Source organism: Heliangelus exortis, chromosome 3, assembly GCF_036169615.1.
Source record: "Heliangelus exortis chromosome 3, bHelExo1.hap1, whole genome shotgun sequence".
Classification (NCBI taxonomy): domain Eukaryota; kingdom Metazoa; phylum Chordata; class Aves; order Apodiformes; family Trochilidae; genus Heliangelus; species Heliangelus exortis.
This window is the reverse complement of record NC_092424.1, coordinates 44,619,500-44,635,552: the sequence shown is the minus strand read 5'-3', so window position 1 is coordinate 44,635,552 and position 16,053 is coordinate 44,619,500. Positions and strand designations below refer to the sequence as shown.

General features: G+C 41.9%; 1 protein-coding gene across 4 annotated transcripts in view; it reads left to right on the top strand.

The window, feature by feature from the left end:
• The window catches only part of SPTBN1 (spectrin beta, non-erythrocytic 1), a 129,514-nt gene that overhangs the window by 46,887 nt on the left and 66,574 nt on the right, over positions 1-16,053 (top strand). The window contains exon 1 of one of the 4 annotated variants that reach the window (XM_071740415.1): positions 6,964-7,603. The exons of the other annotated variants lie outside the window; for them this stretch is intronic. Within the exon in view, the coding sequence (XP_071596516.1) occupies positions 7,495-7,603 (109 nt within the window). The 5' untranslated portion in view covers positions 6,964-7,494. Of the gene's footprint in view, positions 1-6,963; positions 7,604-16,053 lie in introns of those variants that run through there. 4 annotated transcript variants of the gene reach the window in all.

Genomic DNA, 16,053 nt, shown 5'->3' with positions numbered 1-16,053 from the left:
AAGACCTCGTCACGAGTCTGTAGTTTGAAAGGAATCTTTCCACAAAAAAATGTGTATGCAGAAGGGAATGTTCTCATCTCATGTCTTTTGCATCTAGCTAGAGAAGTTTCTTTATGAATTTTATTTATTCAGCCAAATCTGCAATGTGCCTTGCATTTTTTTCTCCTATTTGTTGCTTGGAAACTGCATGAAAGCACTCCCTGAAGTATAAATAATTTCTAGCAGAGCAAACTGCAAAGCAAAATTCAACATGGGATTAAAAAATGTTTACTAATTTCTGTTAAACTTGGAGCTCTTCTAATGGGGAAAGACTAATGATGAAATCATTCTCTTAGAGTTTTGATTCTTATCTGGAAGTAATATCCTGGAGAGATACAAACCCAGATTGCCTTGAGACAATTGCCTTGATGAGGAACAAGTAAAAAGAACAGGAGCAGGGATGAGGACCAGGCAAGTAGAGAGGATAATGAAAATCTACTTCCCAGTTCCACATTTTAGTTTCTAGCATTCTTTCTAAAAGGTTTGAACCCTGGTAGGGAGCAATTGAAACAGTACTATTTTTTTGCCAACCGCTTTGTATGTGTATGATGATTTTTTTTTTTCTTTAAGTTTTACTTCCTTTAAACATTATTAAGCCTTTAATGTGGATGACTGCCGGATGTGGAACTTTGTTGCTTAGGTGTCAGAGGATCTAAAATTCTATAGGAAGCCAAATTAACTTCTAATTTAGGGGATGTAGCTCCTCCAGTTATGGAACTTGCAAAATGGAGTCCTTTTTTTATTCCTCTCCCTTAATCTAACCATACATGACTGTGGCTGCTCACAATTTGGATATATCTGCAAACATTAAGATAGCTTATATGCTTTCTGTTCTATATATCTAAAGCAAGGGAAATAGTGGAAATAAATACGCTGGTTTCTGGAGATGTGTAAAGATTAGTGTGTTCTACTTCTTGTTTCTACCCAATTTCCATTTTGCTTAGGAGTAGCAGGAGATAGAATTTTCATGGCTGAGTGATTATGGTGTAGCAGCAGTGCATCTTCTGTGTTCATGGTCAAACTGGGAAGAAGATAAAGCAGCACAAAGGGAAGAAAACAAGAAGGAAAGTGGGAATCTTTTTCTCTGCTACAAATAAACATAGATGCAATGCAGATAGAGGAGGAAAGGATGTAGAGAGACATAATGAAAACAATTTCAGCTTCTAAAAAAGCACATTAAAGCCCATAAAAAAGAATGGGTTTATGGATGAAATAAAGAAGTGTTTTTTTCGTGACAGAATTTCACAGACAGCAAGTATTTTAGCTGTGTACCCATGCACCATGCTTGATTCTGGTAGATTTTTCCAGGTTATGCATCTAAATCAGGGAGCAAACCAAGGGCAGCTTGTGGGTTACAAACAAAATGCTTGAGTAAAATTGTTACAGGTTTTCAGGGATGGCTTCCCACCTTTGATGAGCTCACAGATAATGGGAAGCAGTGCAGGTCAGAAAGAACCCACTTGTGCTGGAATACTAACCAATACAAACTGGGATTCCACAGGTAACTCCTGTACCTCTTTCTACTGTCTCTTCTCTGCTGGCAAGCGTTCCACTCTTGCAGTTAGCGAGGACATGCTGTTACAAAAGTTATGTCAACTTTCCTGTTAATTTGGGACTTGTGTAAACTAAAACTCAAAACCAGGTGGAACTGACCCAGTTCCACTAATAAATTGATATTCTGGCCTCTTTTGTGAAAAGATTCCCAAAGCTTTCATGCTGGTTTTGGTCTCAGGCATCACAGCCTACAGGTTCATCTGGAGCCCAAAGCTGGTTTATGCCTGGGACTCAGCCTGTAGCTGCTGGAAAGCCAGCCTGGCCATGGCAAAAGGAGAACATGTGAACAGATCCTTCTTGTCTCTTGTATTTAATCTGCCCCTTCCCCTTAAATTTTCATTGCAATGGTCCTCCCAAGTCCACAGGCATCACAAAGAATATATTTGAAAGGGGCTAGGAGGATCAGATTTGTAAGGGTATGTAAGATGAGTGGTTGTGTTCCCCACTAATACCTGCAGAAGAGATAATTAAGTTGGCACGCTAATTTTGGCCATGTGTGTGGGCTGTTTCTCTCTGTGTTCCAGCTTCGTAGATATGAACTGGAGGGAAAACAGCTAACTCTTCAGAATTAATGTTATGCAAATTGCCAAATATGATAAAATTAACTGTTTCCTGCTAATGCTAGAAAAACCTGCAGCAAAAACCCCATCTTTCCTCACTGTTGTATATACTGGGAGAGGTTGTGGTATTACTGTGTGGGTATGGGGATCAGCAGAGAAGTTAAGAAAAGAAAACAGGAACACAGGTTTGCAGTTCTTAACTGTGGCACTGAGGGGATGTTTAAGAACTTTACCCTCTGTCAGGAGAAGAGCAAATGTTATGTGGTATCTGTTGCATTTGAGATTAATAAATCATCCTTTTTATCTTGTAATTTTTTTCTAGTTAGTCACCAACTAGAGAATTTACAAGAGCAAATAAGAATAAAGAGGAAAGACTAGGGTGATGATTAACCAGATTTGTAATTATTGTAAGCTCTAGCATGCATTCTGCTTCCCATTAGAAAGATAATTGTCTTTCACAGAGCTGTAAAGTCATATATTTTATTTGAGGACACAACAGTACAAAGCACGCACTTGTTTTATGGTCCCCAGGGAACATTTTCTGCATTGCTTTCATGTTTTTTTGGGTAGTTATTGCATGAATGTCTTTTGAGGGTGGGTCTGTTTTGAACACTGAGTCCACCACACATACGATCTTCACTGTTGGCCCAGCCAGGTCGGCTAGTACTGGTCGACTTTACTGTTGGAAGATAGGGTAGTTTGATGGAGAATTTTTGGTGATTCCAATTCTAGCAAGGCTGTGTGAGTAATACTAATGTTGCACGCTTACCAGTTATTTTCTGCAAAAGTGATGAACTGGATTCTTGGCCAGGAATTTCTTAGAGGGTCTTTTTTTCCATAATTTTTTGGGAGTATGCTAAGATTTTTCTTAAAGATTTTCTTTTAGCTGAGAAAAGCAATAGTTGTGTTCAATCATAGAAACATTGGTTATGAGGGATATGGACGGTGATTTTGCTAAATCTAACATTAGGTTTTTTTCCTTTGCGGTGGAAGCCTATTCACTTCAGCAGCAATTATCAGAACCACATAAAGACAAATCCCAGCACACATCCTTTTCTGTTCTGGGGTAAGCACCTGCCTCCAGATGTTACTTGTACATTAATAATATCACTGTAATCAACCTCTTGTTCTCCTTGAGGCTTTGCAAAGCTCTAATCATGGCAACTAAGTCACACTTTGCACTATGATTAAGTGGATAATTGTTTGTGTTTTTATTTACTCTTAACAAGTACACAAATAATGCAAGGCATCATTACCAGTCAAGTGCTGTGGGAGAGGTACAATTCAAAAAATGCAAGCAAAAATTATTTCACATCTCTGGTGGAAAAAACAACAACCTACCCCCTTGTTACACTAAACTTAGTGTATGATTTGACCCTTATTTTCTTCCAGCACTGTAATCAGCGATGAATTATGCCACAGACAATTTTGAGCTGTGTTGATTTGTTGAGCTACACTTGGACCAGTGCTTAAGTTACCTATCTATGGCTTTAAAGCATTGATTTCCCTCCATAACACATTATCTAATTAGTTTTGTCAAGGATTTAGTAAATTGAAGAGAAGCAGAGAAAACAAGTAGAAACCCAGGATAAAAAAAGGGCTTTGTGCAAGAGCCTTATGATTGATTCGATGCATTGCTTCATAGTGGCAGTGAACAGATCTCAGGTTTCCTTATGTAGAGTCAATGGCAAAGCCAATGTATTGGGATTGATGTGACTCAATTTTTTAACGAATCCTTGCTACATACGGCGTGGAGTTTCACAAATACAGGCAGATCCCCATTGTGCTTTGTTCTTCCTGCTGAATTACCACCAACCTGTGAAGTGGAGCCTTGAAAATGTGCACCAGCCAAGCATCAGTAATGTTTTGGCAGATGAGTCAGCAGCACCTGGGCATCGGGGCGTCCCCCAGGCACTGATACCATCGTGAAGTCCTGTCACATCTGTTGCTTGGGGGACCTGTTGTTCAGCCCAAATGCCAGCCTGGATGGCAGCTAAAATGAGGTCAGAATTTCGCAGCGAGTTCTGTCAAGTTCTCCACATGTTAGGGCTTTGTGTCTCTGTTTTTCAAACCTATAACAAAATAAGTTTAAATAAGTAAACAAACACAAATTTTTCCCTTTATCTTTGGCTTTCCTCCTGTGTAGCCTACACTGCACCAAACATGCTGCAGTTTCTTCTCTTCTTCAGGTGCTACTGGCAGGCCAAAATTGGGGGACAGAGAAGGAACATTGACAAAGAAACCTCAAGGCCTAATTTCTGCTGTTAAGCTTACCAGATTCATCTGTCCCCCAGGGGACAATCTGGTGTGAATTTGTGTATGTGTTGTTAATGTTTTATGACGAGTGAGGGAAGCCAGTCTGTGTTTTAGATGGGTCAAAGCCAAATGATTATTTTAGGTTTTAGTGTTTTGTTTTTGTAATATTTTACTTTAATTTTTTTTTTATTAATGACGGCATGCATTAGTGTGCCACCTGCCAAAGGTGTTGGGAAAGCTTTCGGCCACAGAAAAGCTCCTGGCTTCTGATTTGTGGCCTTCACAGTGTTAAATATACTCCCGCTCTCCTGCCAGTCACTTGGACTTTAGTTTTACCTTCTGAGCTCACATAGCAACACCTGTTTGCTCAAGGTGGGACAGTAATGAGCTGATATGCCTGCAGGTAGGGCCTGGCTGCCTTCCTGCTTTCCAGGGGAAGGGTTTCGTTTAATCATAACATAGGTCAGGCAGAAGCTGCTGTTGGTAGAAAGCTGCAGGAAAAAAAATTGTGGCGGAAATAAGCCTGTACTTGTGTGCTGGGTAAAACGTGCTCCTTACGCTTCGGAGGAGTTTGGCTCAGTGTGCCGAGCATTGTTCCTGTAAATTTTGGAGCCTCCTGTGGGTTTGGGTTTTTTTGTTTTTGTTTTGTGTTGGCCTTCTTTCTCTGGAAATCCCATGGCTGCGGCCACAGCGTGGGGCTCCGGGTGTGCTGGAGGGACAGCTGGCTGTACAGGGATTACCAGGGGAAGGTTTAGCTGGCACGGGGGACTCGGCGTGCCACACCACTGCATTGTTGTCTGCATTGACACACACACACACACAAACACACACACACACACCAGTGTCCTGCCTGCCCCAGGGGACAGCACAGGTGCTTCCTCACAACCCCCCTTTCGCCTTGAAACGTGACAGTGGTTTTGCTGCCTCTGCAGACAACTGCTTTCTTCTCCGACTCTATAAAATCTGGCTTGTAGTGCAAAATCTGTAGTGGCCAAGTGCAGGTAGTGCTGGGAAGATCAAAGGCCAACTTTCAGAAATGCTTTAGGTTCTACTTCAGGTCTGCTTGCAGCACCAGAAGTCTTGTGTAAATACAGCTATATTGATATAAAGGGGTTCACTGAAATATGCTAGTAAAAGCCCTTCTGTATCAATGTAATAAGCAACTCTGAACTAGTTAAGTAAAACAGTATATTTAAAAGCTGTAAATGTTCTAAGTGTATTTATGACCTCAGGAGCAATGTGCCAGGTGTTTTCTACAGTCCATGTGTTTGGAAACCCCAGCTTCAGTTGGGAAGTCTACACTTCCATCACTTTCCCTAAATTAGCAGTGATCATGATTGGACTTCTTGTACATTTGTTCCTTGGTGTGTTGGCAGGGGGTGGTTGAATTTCCCCCTTAGGCCTGGCAGGATCTGGGGCTGCAGTGAGTCCGTGGGAGTGGACTGAGCGTCTCCCACAGAAATTGTCCTCACATAAATTGCTATATGACTAAAAACTTGTGAAACAACAGTATCAAAACAAAGGCAACATTTTGAAATACTTAATGAGGAGACCTAGTGGGAGGAGAAGAGAACATGAATTCCATTGGAAAGGAATTTGGAAATGAAAAAAAAAAAAAAAAGAAAACGTTTGTGTGAACATTGTTGGAAATTTTAAAACCGAACAGGTGAATGCTGCATACTGAGAATATGAACCTTTAAATTTCACTTACGCATAAGTGAGGGCTTGGAGCTCCTGCCCCTGAGGGCAAACTGACATCCTCTGTCTCACACTGTCTGCAGGAACTGGACTGCCTTCTAATACCCAGCCCTGCTCCCCTTTTGTCTTACAGTGGGATATGTATGAAGGTGCCAGCAGAGGCAGGGCATCCTTGTTTACCTTGCAGCCCTCCCCTGCCGGTGCAGAGTCCAGACAGCCATTAATCTTGCAGCAATACCCAGCACTCCGATAAACGGGCAAGGAGCCACATACACAGGAGATGTCAAAATCCTCAGTATCGATAAGTAACTTTAACCGAAGTGACACGAATTGGCTGCTTAAAGAACTTTTTCACAAAGCTTTCGTTTGTTCCCCAGCGTCCCGGAACACGCATCATTCCGTGTCCCCTCCTTGCCTGTCACTAAATACCGAATGAGTGCTTCTCTGTGTGGCTGTGTGTGTGTTACTTTTTTCGAGCGAACCGTCTTGCAGATAAATAAAGTGCCCCCTCCCTTTTCATGTGATAGTAATCTGAGACTTTTCCGTTACATGAGGCTCTTAACAAAAGATTGTAATTCCACCAGCTCTGCTCAGGAAGATACCACCATCCGCTGTAGCCACGGCGGAGGGCTGGCAGCACCGGGCCGGGCACCCCGCTGCCACCTGGTCACCCCGGGCCCGGGGCCGTGGGGGCTGCACCCGAAGGAAGAACTTTGGCCGCAGAGTTCCTCGCATGAGCCGTCTTGCTCTTCCCCCTGCTCCCGCCGCCCCTTCCTTCGCCCTTGGTACAGCCTTCGTTTCCTCCATCGCGCTGTATGGTAATCAAGTGACATCAGCCCGCGCCCGGGCGGCTGCTGATGATATTACAAACCAGCAGAGAGGGCTGAGGTGTGCGCGGCTCCTGGGAGCGCTGGCAGGGACGGCAGCGCCTGGCTCCACGCTGCCCGGGCTTTTGGGCTGAGTCTCAGGCTTGGATTTTCTTTGATTTGGTTCCGCCGGAGCCGGGCGAGCGTTTGAAATTCCAGCCTTTGGGAGTTGCCTGTAAGGGAACCAGGATTTAAAAAACAAAAAACAAACAAACAAAAAAACCCCCAACCAACCAACAAAAAAACCAAAGAAACAAACAAACAAACAAAACCCAAAAAAATCAACACACCAAAAAATCCCTCATGGTGCTTTAAGGTTGACTCCGTTACAGACAACTCACCGCCAATCCTCACTGCTGGATTTTGAACCGAAGCTGTTGTTTACTTAGGGCTCGTCGAGAGCCTTTTCTCTGGGAACTGAAGCAAAACTACCGAGCAAGCTGGGATTTACTTGGATGTATGGTAGAGAAACCTGTGGTTCCTTTATGCTGCAGTTCTTCGTTTCCCTGTGTTACCTGTAAATGGAATTACAAAAATCAACCAGTATGCCCGGACCATTGTCCCCAGGATATGCAGCTCAGGTGCCGTATAACTATAATCAGTTAGAAGGAAGATTCAAGCAGTTACAAGGTAAGACCGTACTAGTTTTTGGTTTTTTGTTTTGTAGGTGTTGCTATGACATGATCCCCATAAACCTTTAGTCTGGGCATGTTCTCATTGAATCAAGTAGTTACTGAGAGGCCAAAAGTGGTGCTTTTGGAAAAACCTTTGTATTCTTTTAAGAGGTACCGTGTGGCTTTTACCTCTCTGAAGGTGTCCTCAGTCTTATGCAGTGTAAAGATGTACATCCAGTCCTAGATGAGGACTAGCCCAGACCACGTTGCTTAAAATAATAAAGTGGAGAGTTAGGAAGTGATATTTCTGTTTATTTTATTGTTAAATAAAATGCAGTCATGGCTCTGGAGATTAATCCTAAAATCCTAGATTTGTTTGGGTGCACTTTGCAGTGTGAGAGCTCTAACTCTGCATACCTCCTGTAAAGGCGGGTGGCTTAACTTCTTCAAATGAAGAACAGTTGCATAATTTCCAAATGAATTAGTTTGCTCATGCCACAGAAGATCTCTGAAAAAGCATTAATATACTTTCATGTTCCAGGTTTGGTGTTCTTTTTGGTTTGGGTTTTTTTTCATTTTGTATTATTTTAAGTCAAGGAGAGTGTCCTGCAATGTCTTCCCTCTAGATTATCTGTCTTTTGGGGACAGACATTTCTTTTGGGGAATGGTCGTGTGTTCTCTAAAGGGTAGGCCTCTGACCCCGTGATGGAGACTCCAATTATTTAGCAGGGCAGTGGTGGAGGGTTGTGCCCAGCATCTCTGTGCCCCAGACAGGCTAAAACAAGCTCTGCTCTTTCTCTGCATAAGGCATGTCCCAAGGATGAATGAACTACTGCATTGCTGTTTCAAAATAAAAAAAGAATTCTTAACCGAAACCAAACCTCTTTCTCCTCTACATCCATGTGACTCCGTAAATAATGCCAGAGCAGCCCGAGTACAGGGAAGTTCAGCCCTTCTGTGCATGTTTCTTATTTTACTCCGGTCTGTGCCACAAGTGTGGTCCTGTGGTTCCTGTCAGAGGGAGGAAGAGCCTGTTCAGGGCAAAGAGTGTTCCTATTTGTTGGCTTAAGGAGCAAGGGAAAAAAAGTATCTTTCATTCATAGTACTTCGTTTATCTTGTAAACTGGCTCAAAGTAATGGCTGCGCGCTGGAGGTAATAAGATAAAATGACAGCATCTTAAACACTGGCAAAGTAGAAATTCCTCAGGCAAGGCATGGAAAATCCAGGCTCCGAACTTGCACACGAGGGAATGTTAGAGGCTTTATCTTGGACATCTGTCAGATCTTAGGCTGCGGTACTTGTTGTAAAAAGAACGAGGTAAGTTTTGTGGCACGGGAAAAAAAAAAATACCGGCGGCTTATGCTTCTTTCTTTGATGGTTAAGTTAGCAGTCCAAAGAAGGCAGATTTTATCATTTTCAGGGTCACTGCTTCAGGAATCCATTATCTGTGTGTTTTTACATTACACCGAAAGAGGAAAGCAGACTGAAGTGTTGAAAGCTCAGAAAGTGAGTTTTCCCTTCCGTGGAATGCACTCTCTTGACTTTAAAAACCAATTTGCAATGCTCTCTTGAAATGTACTGCAATTTCCTCTAACAAAAGAGTTAAAATGCAGTGAATTCTTCTGCAAGTGTAAGGAGGGACTTCTCACATTGCAGAGAAGGTAGGCAGGCTTGAAGAATCATGCTGCAATGATCTGGTTCAGGGCGGAGCTTAAGTAGAGGAAATGTTTTAAATTATGCACTAGCTAGTCTATGAAATGCTAAATAAGCCTACAAAATACTGTGTGCTGTAAAGGGAGTGGCTTAACACAGGTGTCTTACCTTTAATGGCTCTTTGTTTGAAGAGCACCTAAAAAGCTATTTATTTGTAGTCTTAAAATTCTGAGGTGATTCTTGTCCTCTTTGCTGAGTAGGCTCTGGTGGAAACATTGGGTGTTCTGTGGCACTGGGAAGCACTTGGTGTGTCCAGACTCAGACCCGGCAAGGATGAGCTGAATATTGTAGTATTTTTAAATTACAAATTTATCACAAGTTTTACCCTTTCCACTGTGGAAGTCTACAAACAAGAGCAGATACATTTCAGACATTAAGTCTCTGGTAAAAAGTACCTTTTGAAGCTTCCCTGCCTTTTTATTTTTGTGTTTTCCTCCTTTATAACTGTGTTTCACCCCTTTTGTCTCCAGTAGTACAGTTCTTTGTAGAGCAGCACCAGGATGGGCATCATTCAGGGTTACTGTGTTCTTCCCCCACTGAATTTGCCCTCATTTTTCACAGTTCCTGGAGGTTTCATGTGAATCCACGGCTTTGTACTTGATTATAGCAAGGTACTGTTCAGATTTAGTGAAGCTTGGGAATTTTCCTCATTAAAAGCACTTAGCAGCTTATTGTTTTGACTGAAGTAATACAGAGTAAGTACTCAGGCCCTGTACGAAGCAGAAATGAGTAGATGACAACTCTGATCTCCTCTTTCCTGAGATAGACAATATATTAGATTTTGCACTGCCAGCTTCACATGAGAAGGAAAAAAAGAGTCGACCTAATTCTGTCCTAAAATACTAGGGACAAAGCAAGTTCAGTTGGTAAGTGATCAGTAAGACACTCCTACATCCCATCTCTTCTAAATCTTTTGAAATGATGATTGTAAAGAAACTGTTGTTCGACATAAAGGAGATTTTCCAGCCCTGCCCCACTGGGGTGTGAAGCCAGGGCAAGCTGTGGGACTACATTGGAGGGGCTGGAGTCACCTTGCAGGAGATCCTAGCTCCCATTTGCCTCGATATGCTGGAGTGAAGCAGGATGTGGAAGCAGCTCCTGACACTGGTGGATCAGGGTGGTCTTGGTGCCAAAGGAAACCTTGAAGTCTCAAGTGTGGTAACAGAGAAGTTTAAGCATACTCAGTCCTCGTGCTCATGAGAATATCAGTGCAGGTGTGGGGAGAAAAATGCTTTAGCAAGTTGTGTTTCCTTTATTAAGTTTCAGTAAGTTCTTATTATGGTTAGTTCACCCAGTCCTGGAATGATAAGTGAGAGATAGTATCAGTGGTTGCTATCATCTTAAACCTAGGTGTGGAGTTTTGGTTCTCAGGGCCACTTGTTTGGTAGAGAGGGATCGTGTTGCAGGGCTGGAAGAGCTCTCTGCAAGTAAAGACAGGGCCCCAAAACTTGTTTGTGGAGAACCTGTTGCCGTGTAGCTTGTTCAGGATACGTCAGTGGAGGGAATTCACCCTGCTCAGTCGAGGAATTAATTGAGAAGCAAACGAGAGAAGTTATGATCTTAAACCAAGGCTGTCACCTGTGCTGCATGAGCACGGCAGGATCCTGTGATAGGCTTGGCACAGCTGTAGTTGTCATGAAGAGTTAATGCAATTGGGAATTGGGAATGAGATCCCTGCAGCTCTATCACCTTCTGCTGGGAAGTCCAGGGAGGGTCAGTGCCACAGGGAAGCCATTGCCAGCCCAGAAAAAGTGGCTGTCATCACTGCTCACCGGCTCCTTCCCACCTGGTTAACCAGGGTAGCCTGGTATTTATTCACATTTCTGGCATTTAGTGGCTTGGTGACTTTATCACCTCTCAAAGTGCAATTGGAAAGCTGAGTCTTGGCTCTAAGGCTGTGCCCTAGGTGTGAAATTCCCAGTGGTAATTACAAAGGTAAAGTCCTGGGGGGATGGGGGTGAACTAGATTTGTGCTCCTGATAAGTCTCCAGGGGAAAGCCAGTTTTCACAGGATCTCTGTTTTGTATCCTTCGTTGTGGTGCATTTCCATTTTATTTTTTTATTTTTCCATTTTTATTTTTTTAAATGTTGCATTTCAGATTGGAAACGGTTCTGTTTTATTGGGAAACTGATGTGTTTTGGTGACCGAGCTGCCTGGGTGGAATTTTTATTTTACTTTGTATTTATATATACTCACATTTGTAATATATTTATATCATAATTAATATTTATGTGTATTTATTTTATCACAATTTTTTGAGCCATGTTAGAAATAGTACGGTTAGAAAAGCTTGCTACCTAATGCAGTGCTCACTAGAAAAAGCCTATAGGAAAGGTGAGCAGTCTCTTGTAGGAGGTGTTTAAGCTGGCTTTAGATCAATTCTAACCTCTCTTTCATGGGGATGAAGCACTGGCTGGTCACACAGAACTAGAACTATTTAGGAAATAAAATTGTGATCATCTGAGTATCTTGGATGTCTGGGACAAGAAACCTTCCTCTGATAGTAGTGCCCTTCAACAAGGAGCTACTCTGAGTTTCCATGACCCAAGTGGGTTTAGTCTGGGCTTCACTTTGGCATAGGAAATGAGATATGCGGTTTCTATTTTTAAGTGATCAATGATAATCAGCTTCAATAACACAAAGACCCATATGCTAAGATTGGTTCCCACCCAGGCTGCAGAACTGCAGGAAAAATTTCCTGGTTTTCTGCTTCTGTTCTGCAGCAGGGCTTCCCCACAGTTTTTCCTGCAATAAAGTTTTTATCCCCAAATCCCTGTCTGTGCCCAAGGATAAGCAGGGACCTTCCATTGCTAACTTCCAAGTTTGCCAGAGCTGCTGAAAGATTATCCTGCACTAGGGCAGCAAAATCTGCTATGCCCAGGATCTTCAGAAGGGATGTGGGTGCCATGTGAAAAGTCTTCTGTGCTGCAAGATTTACCTTTTAAAGGATTTCAGTCTCTTGCAAGCAGTGACCTGCATAGCTACAGGCAGTGATTACTGAACTGAAGGACATCCTACTTTGTCTACCAAATTGGTCACTGGCATTTCTTGTCATGGTAATTTCTGTTAAAGGTGAAATTGGGGGAAGGCTACATTTTATTTCAGATTAAATATGTCTGATTTACATGGATTTTTTTTTTCCCCACCTCTCAGATCTGCTGAACTTGCAAATATATTCATATTCCTGTGGCAAATTTGCTTGACTTTCTGCTGCTTGCAACTGTTCCAAAGCCTTCATGTGTCACATCATACTTCAGTTGTCTGGGCTTGGTGAACACATAAGCCCAAGCTAAACATTTGGAATCCCTGTCTGATATGCTGAGTTTTTAAGTGAGCTCAGAGTGTTTTGAGTGTATGTTTCTGTGTATAGCTTGGCTATTCTTCTCAGAGTAAAAATTTGAGCAAATGTATCTGAAGGCTAGGCTCAGTTTTAGGGCATTTTAGCCATCTAAAACGAAGATGATAGCTGAATATTGGTGGAAGTTTTATATGTCTAGAAATATTTCAACTGCCCAGACTATAAGAAAACCCAATCCTGCCAACTAACTGAGTATATAATTTAGGGATTTAACGTGAAGGAAGTGACTGCGTAAGTGTTGTAACTAACATGTTGAAGGTTCTTCATTAAACTGGACATTTGTAGCAAATCAATTGCTAGGACTTGTATTGGTCAAATCTTTGCACATTCCTCTGTAGCACAGAACTGAGGCAGAGAATCGCAGTTAGACAGCGCTGCTCAGAGCTGCCTGAGGTACATTGTAGAAACTGTGAAGTGACACACAGATGCCAATATTTATTTCTAGCCCTAAATACTGCAGCAGGACAGGAATCTGTGTTTCATGCCTTTCCTTCAGACAGGGACTGATGAGCTGAATACAGTCAGAAGCGAAAGACATGCTTCAGTGACCACACATGTTGTCTGTTAATTTTATTACACTTAAACTACCTAACTTTGCCTCCATGCTTTTTAAATTTTTTTGACCAGATGATGCATAGCAAACCCATGAGAGAAAGTTTTGCAAAAGGTTCTTGAATAATTTTGCCTATGCAGGCTAAACTTCAAAAGCACCCAGGAACTTGAAGAAAGCATTCAAACTTTTCACTCCCATTCTCTCACAATCCTGATATTAGAAACAAAACAAAACAAAACAAAAATGCAAAACACCAAATCGCAAAACTAGATATTAGATTTGAGGAAAACTTCAAAGGAAGTTCTTGAGAAGGACTTTCTTTCAGAATGAACAGTGAGAAATGAAGTCTAACATTGTTTTTTATTTTCCCTATTCTAAGGGGCTGTTCGGGACAGTGTGGCAGCTCCTTGCCTGCTGCATAATCTGTTACCCTGGCTCCAGATGAAACAAGTACTAAGAAATTTTTCGTTGTTAGAGAAATAAGTGAATTGTGATAATCCCATAGTTACTGAAGAAACATTTTGTTGCAAATTCTGCTCTCTCTTTCAAAAAGCTCTGAAAATCATGTCTTCAAAATTTCCAGAAATTTACGTTTTCTGGGTATGGGGTTTGGTACTTATGAAGATACACAAGGCAAGTTAAAAGACCACAGGATAAGGTATTTCTGCAAAGATGGCCAGTGTTGATACAGCTGAAAAAGTAAACGTTTAAATTGGATTTGGCTCCTCACTGAAATAACTGTGAAAATTCACAACTCTGAGCTATTGCCTCAGGGTTTTTGTAGTCTGTCCTGTTCATTTTCTCTTTAGATTGTGTTTGTACTATGGTTTTGAATGTGTGTATAAGGAACTCTGTTTCAAACAGAAATCTTTAGGCTCTGGAGAGTGGTTTTTTTCTGGTTTTTTTGAAAAAAGGGGTAATTGTGGTGCACTTTTTGTGGCTCTGAAATTGTGAAGTAAACAAAGCTTGTAAGCAGATATTTTCACGTGGGACAGTAAGGTATTCCGAATACCCCGGGGGTGATTTGTTGCCAGAGTTAGAACAATAAAATGATTTGTGTGATGTCCATAACAGGTGTGAATCCCCATAGCTCTGGAAATGCAGCCGTTTTTGGTAGCACAGGAACTGTCCCCTTGGTGTTTCTGCATTGCACGTCTCAAATAAGCCAAATACCTCAGACCATCCCAGTGTTTCATAAGCATGTTGTAACCATGTAGGAGTTGCAGGCTCCCATTCCAAATATTTTTTCTATCTAAGAGCCTGTTCAAATTGACTGTGGGTTTTGCCATTAACTTCTGTGGAAAGTAGGGCAATAAAAAAGACCATGGACAGAGATGAAAGTGGTGATAAAAAGCCAGAACAATGGTAGGCTTTCATTCCTGAGCTCTTTATCATCTGTTTTGTTATTTCCTCCATTTTCTTAATTTTTTTTATCTTTCTGTTTTCTGTTGGATGCATGCTTTGTCTATTAAGGTGGAAGAAATGCCACCTAAGTTAAAGAGAAGTGGTAAAGAAAATGAAATTACAGATTTGCAATGTGATTCACAAACCTCTGGTTGCCTATTCTCTGTACTGAAGTACTCTTTGGTGATAGCCCAGTGCAGGACATGGGGTTTGGTATATTCACCCCTTCTGCTTGGAGTCTGAATTTCATGTTAGAATTCATTGAAAGAGTATTTGGTTACTAGCAGCTCTGAAGGCATTTTTGTACCTTTTTAAACTGAATTGAAGAATATTAAGTATCAGCTATTAAATAGCGGGATATGACAATGATAATTTTTTTCTTAGGTGAAAATTAATTACATTAATTGAATAGACAGGTTTGGGAAAATTAGTGTGCCAAATATAAGCCATTGGTCTCTGTTAACTTTAAAAGCTGTGGTGAAGGAGGCAGATTGAAATAAATAAGGTGCTTCAGAATCTATTTTGCTTTTCTTGCAAGAAATCAAATCTGGAATTTCATTTGAAAATTTACATCTGGGGCTGGCAGGTAGCGATTGTTTTCCCATTGTCATTGTCCAAGTGAAATGGCATAATGACTCCAAAGATGAAGATGATTTAATAGATATTAGGCAAACAGGTCCCCTCCCAACCCAAAATGAGGGATTAGTCTGCCTTCCAGCAGTCTTGAGATCCAGTACAAGAATAAGGCTGTGGCCTGGCATGCGGAAGCAGAGGGTGACATGCCTGATGGGAGCAGGGGTGCTGTGGGGAGGCAGGCCTTACTCCTAACTCAGTTATGAACACGTAGTTTCATTCACATTCTGCACGTGGTCAGCACCCAAAGTAATTCTGGCCCTGCTGGCCTCCGTGATGGCCTGCACGTAATCAAGGAAGGCACGTGAGCCTAAAATTGCTTGCTGCTCCAAAAAATGCATCTAGCTGAATCCTCGCTTTTCTTTCATAGGAGAAAACACTAGAGGGATGGTGACCACTCATGCTTGTGACTTTTGATGTGGAGTCTAAGGTCGCAATGGCCAGAAGAGCCCATGTTAACACAAAAGACCTTGTACACTTGCTGCTGGAATGAGGGAACCCTGGGCTGAGAGCCTCCTTTGTTGAAAGAGAACTACTGTAGCCAAACCAATATTAACCAGTCTCGTAGCCGTGCTGAATGCCCCACTGTTTCACTTAGAAAGAAGCTTAAAGAATAAGGCCCTTCAGTTTTGGAGGGGAACAGTACAGTTGAGCAGACAGGCAGGCAATTGCTGTGGCATAGTCTAAGGGCCACGTTTGTAGCTTTTCAAAGGTCTTGTGAAAGATGTGGCATTACTGAGTGGCCTTTCCAGGAGTTAACTGGAAACACTGATAATTCCATGTTCAGTCAAGTTTTGTTTGTT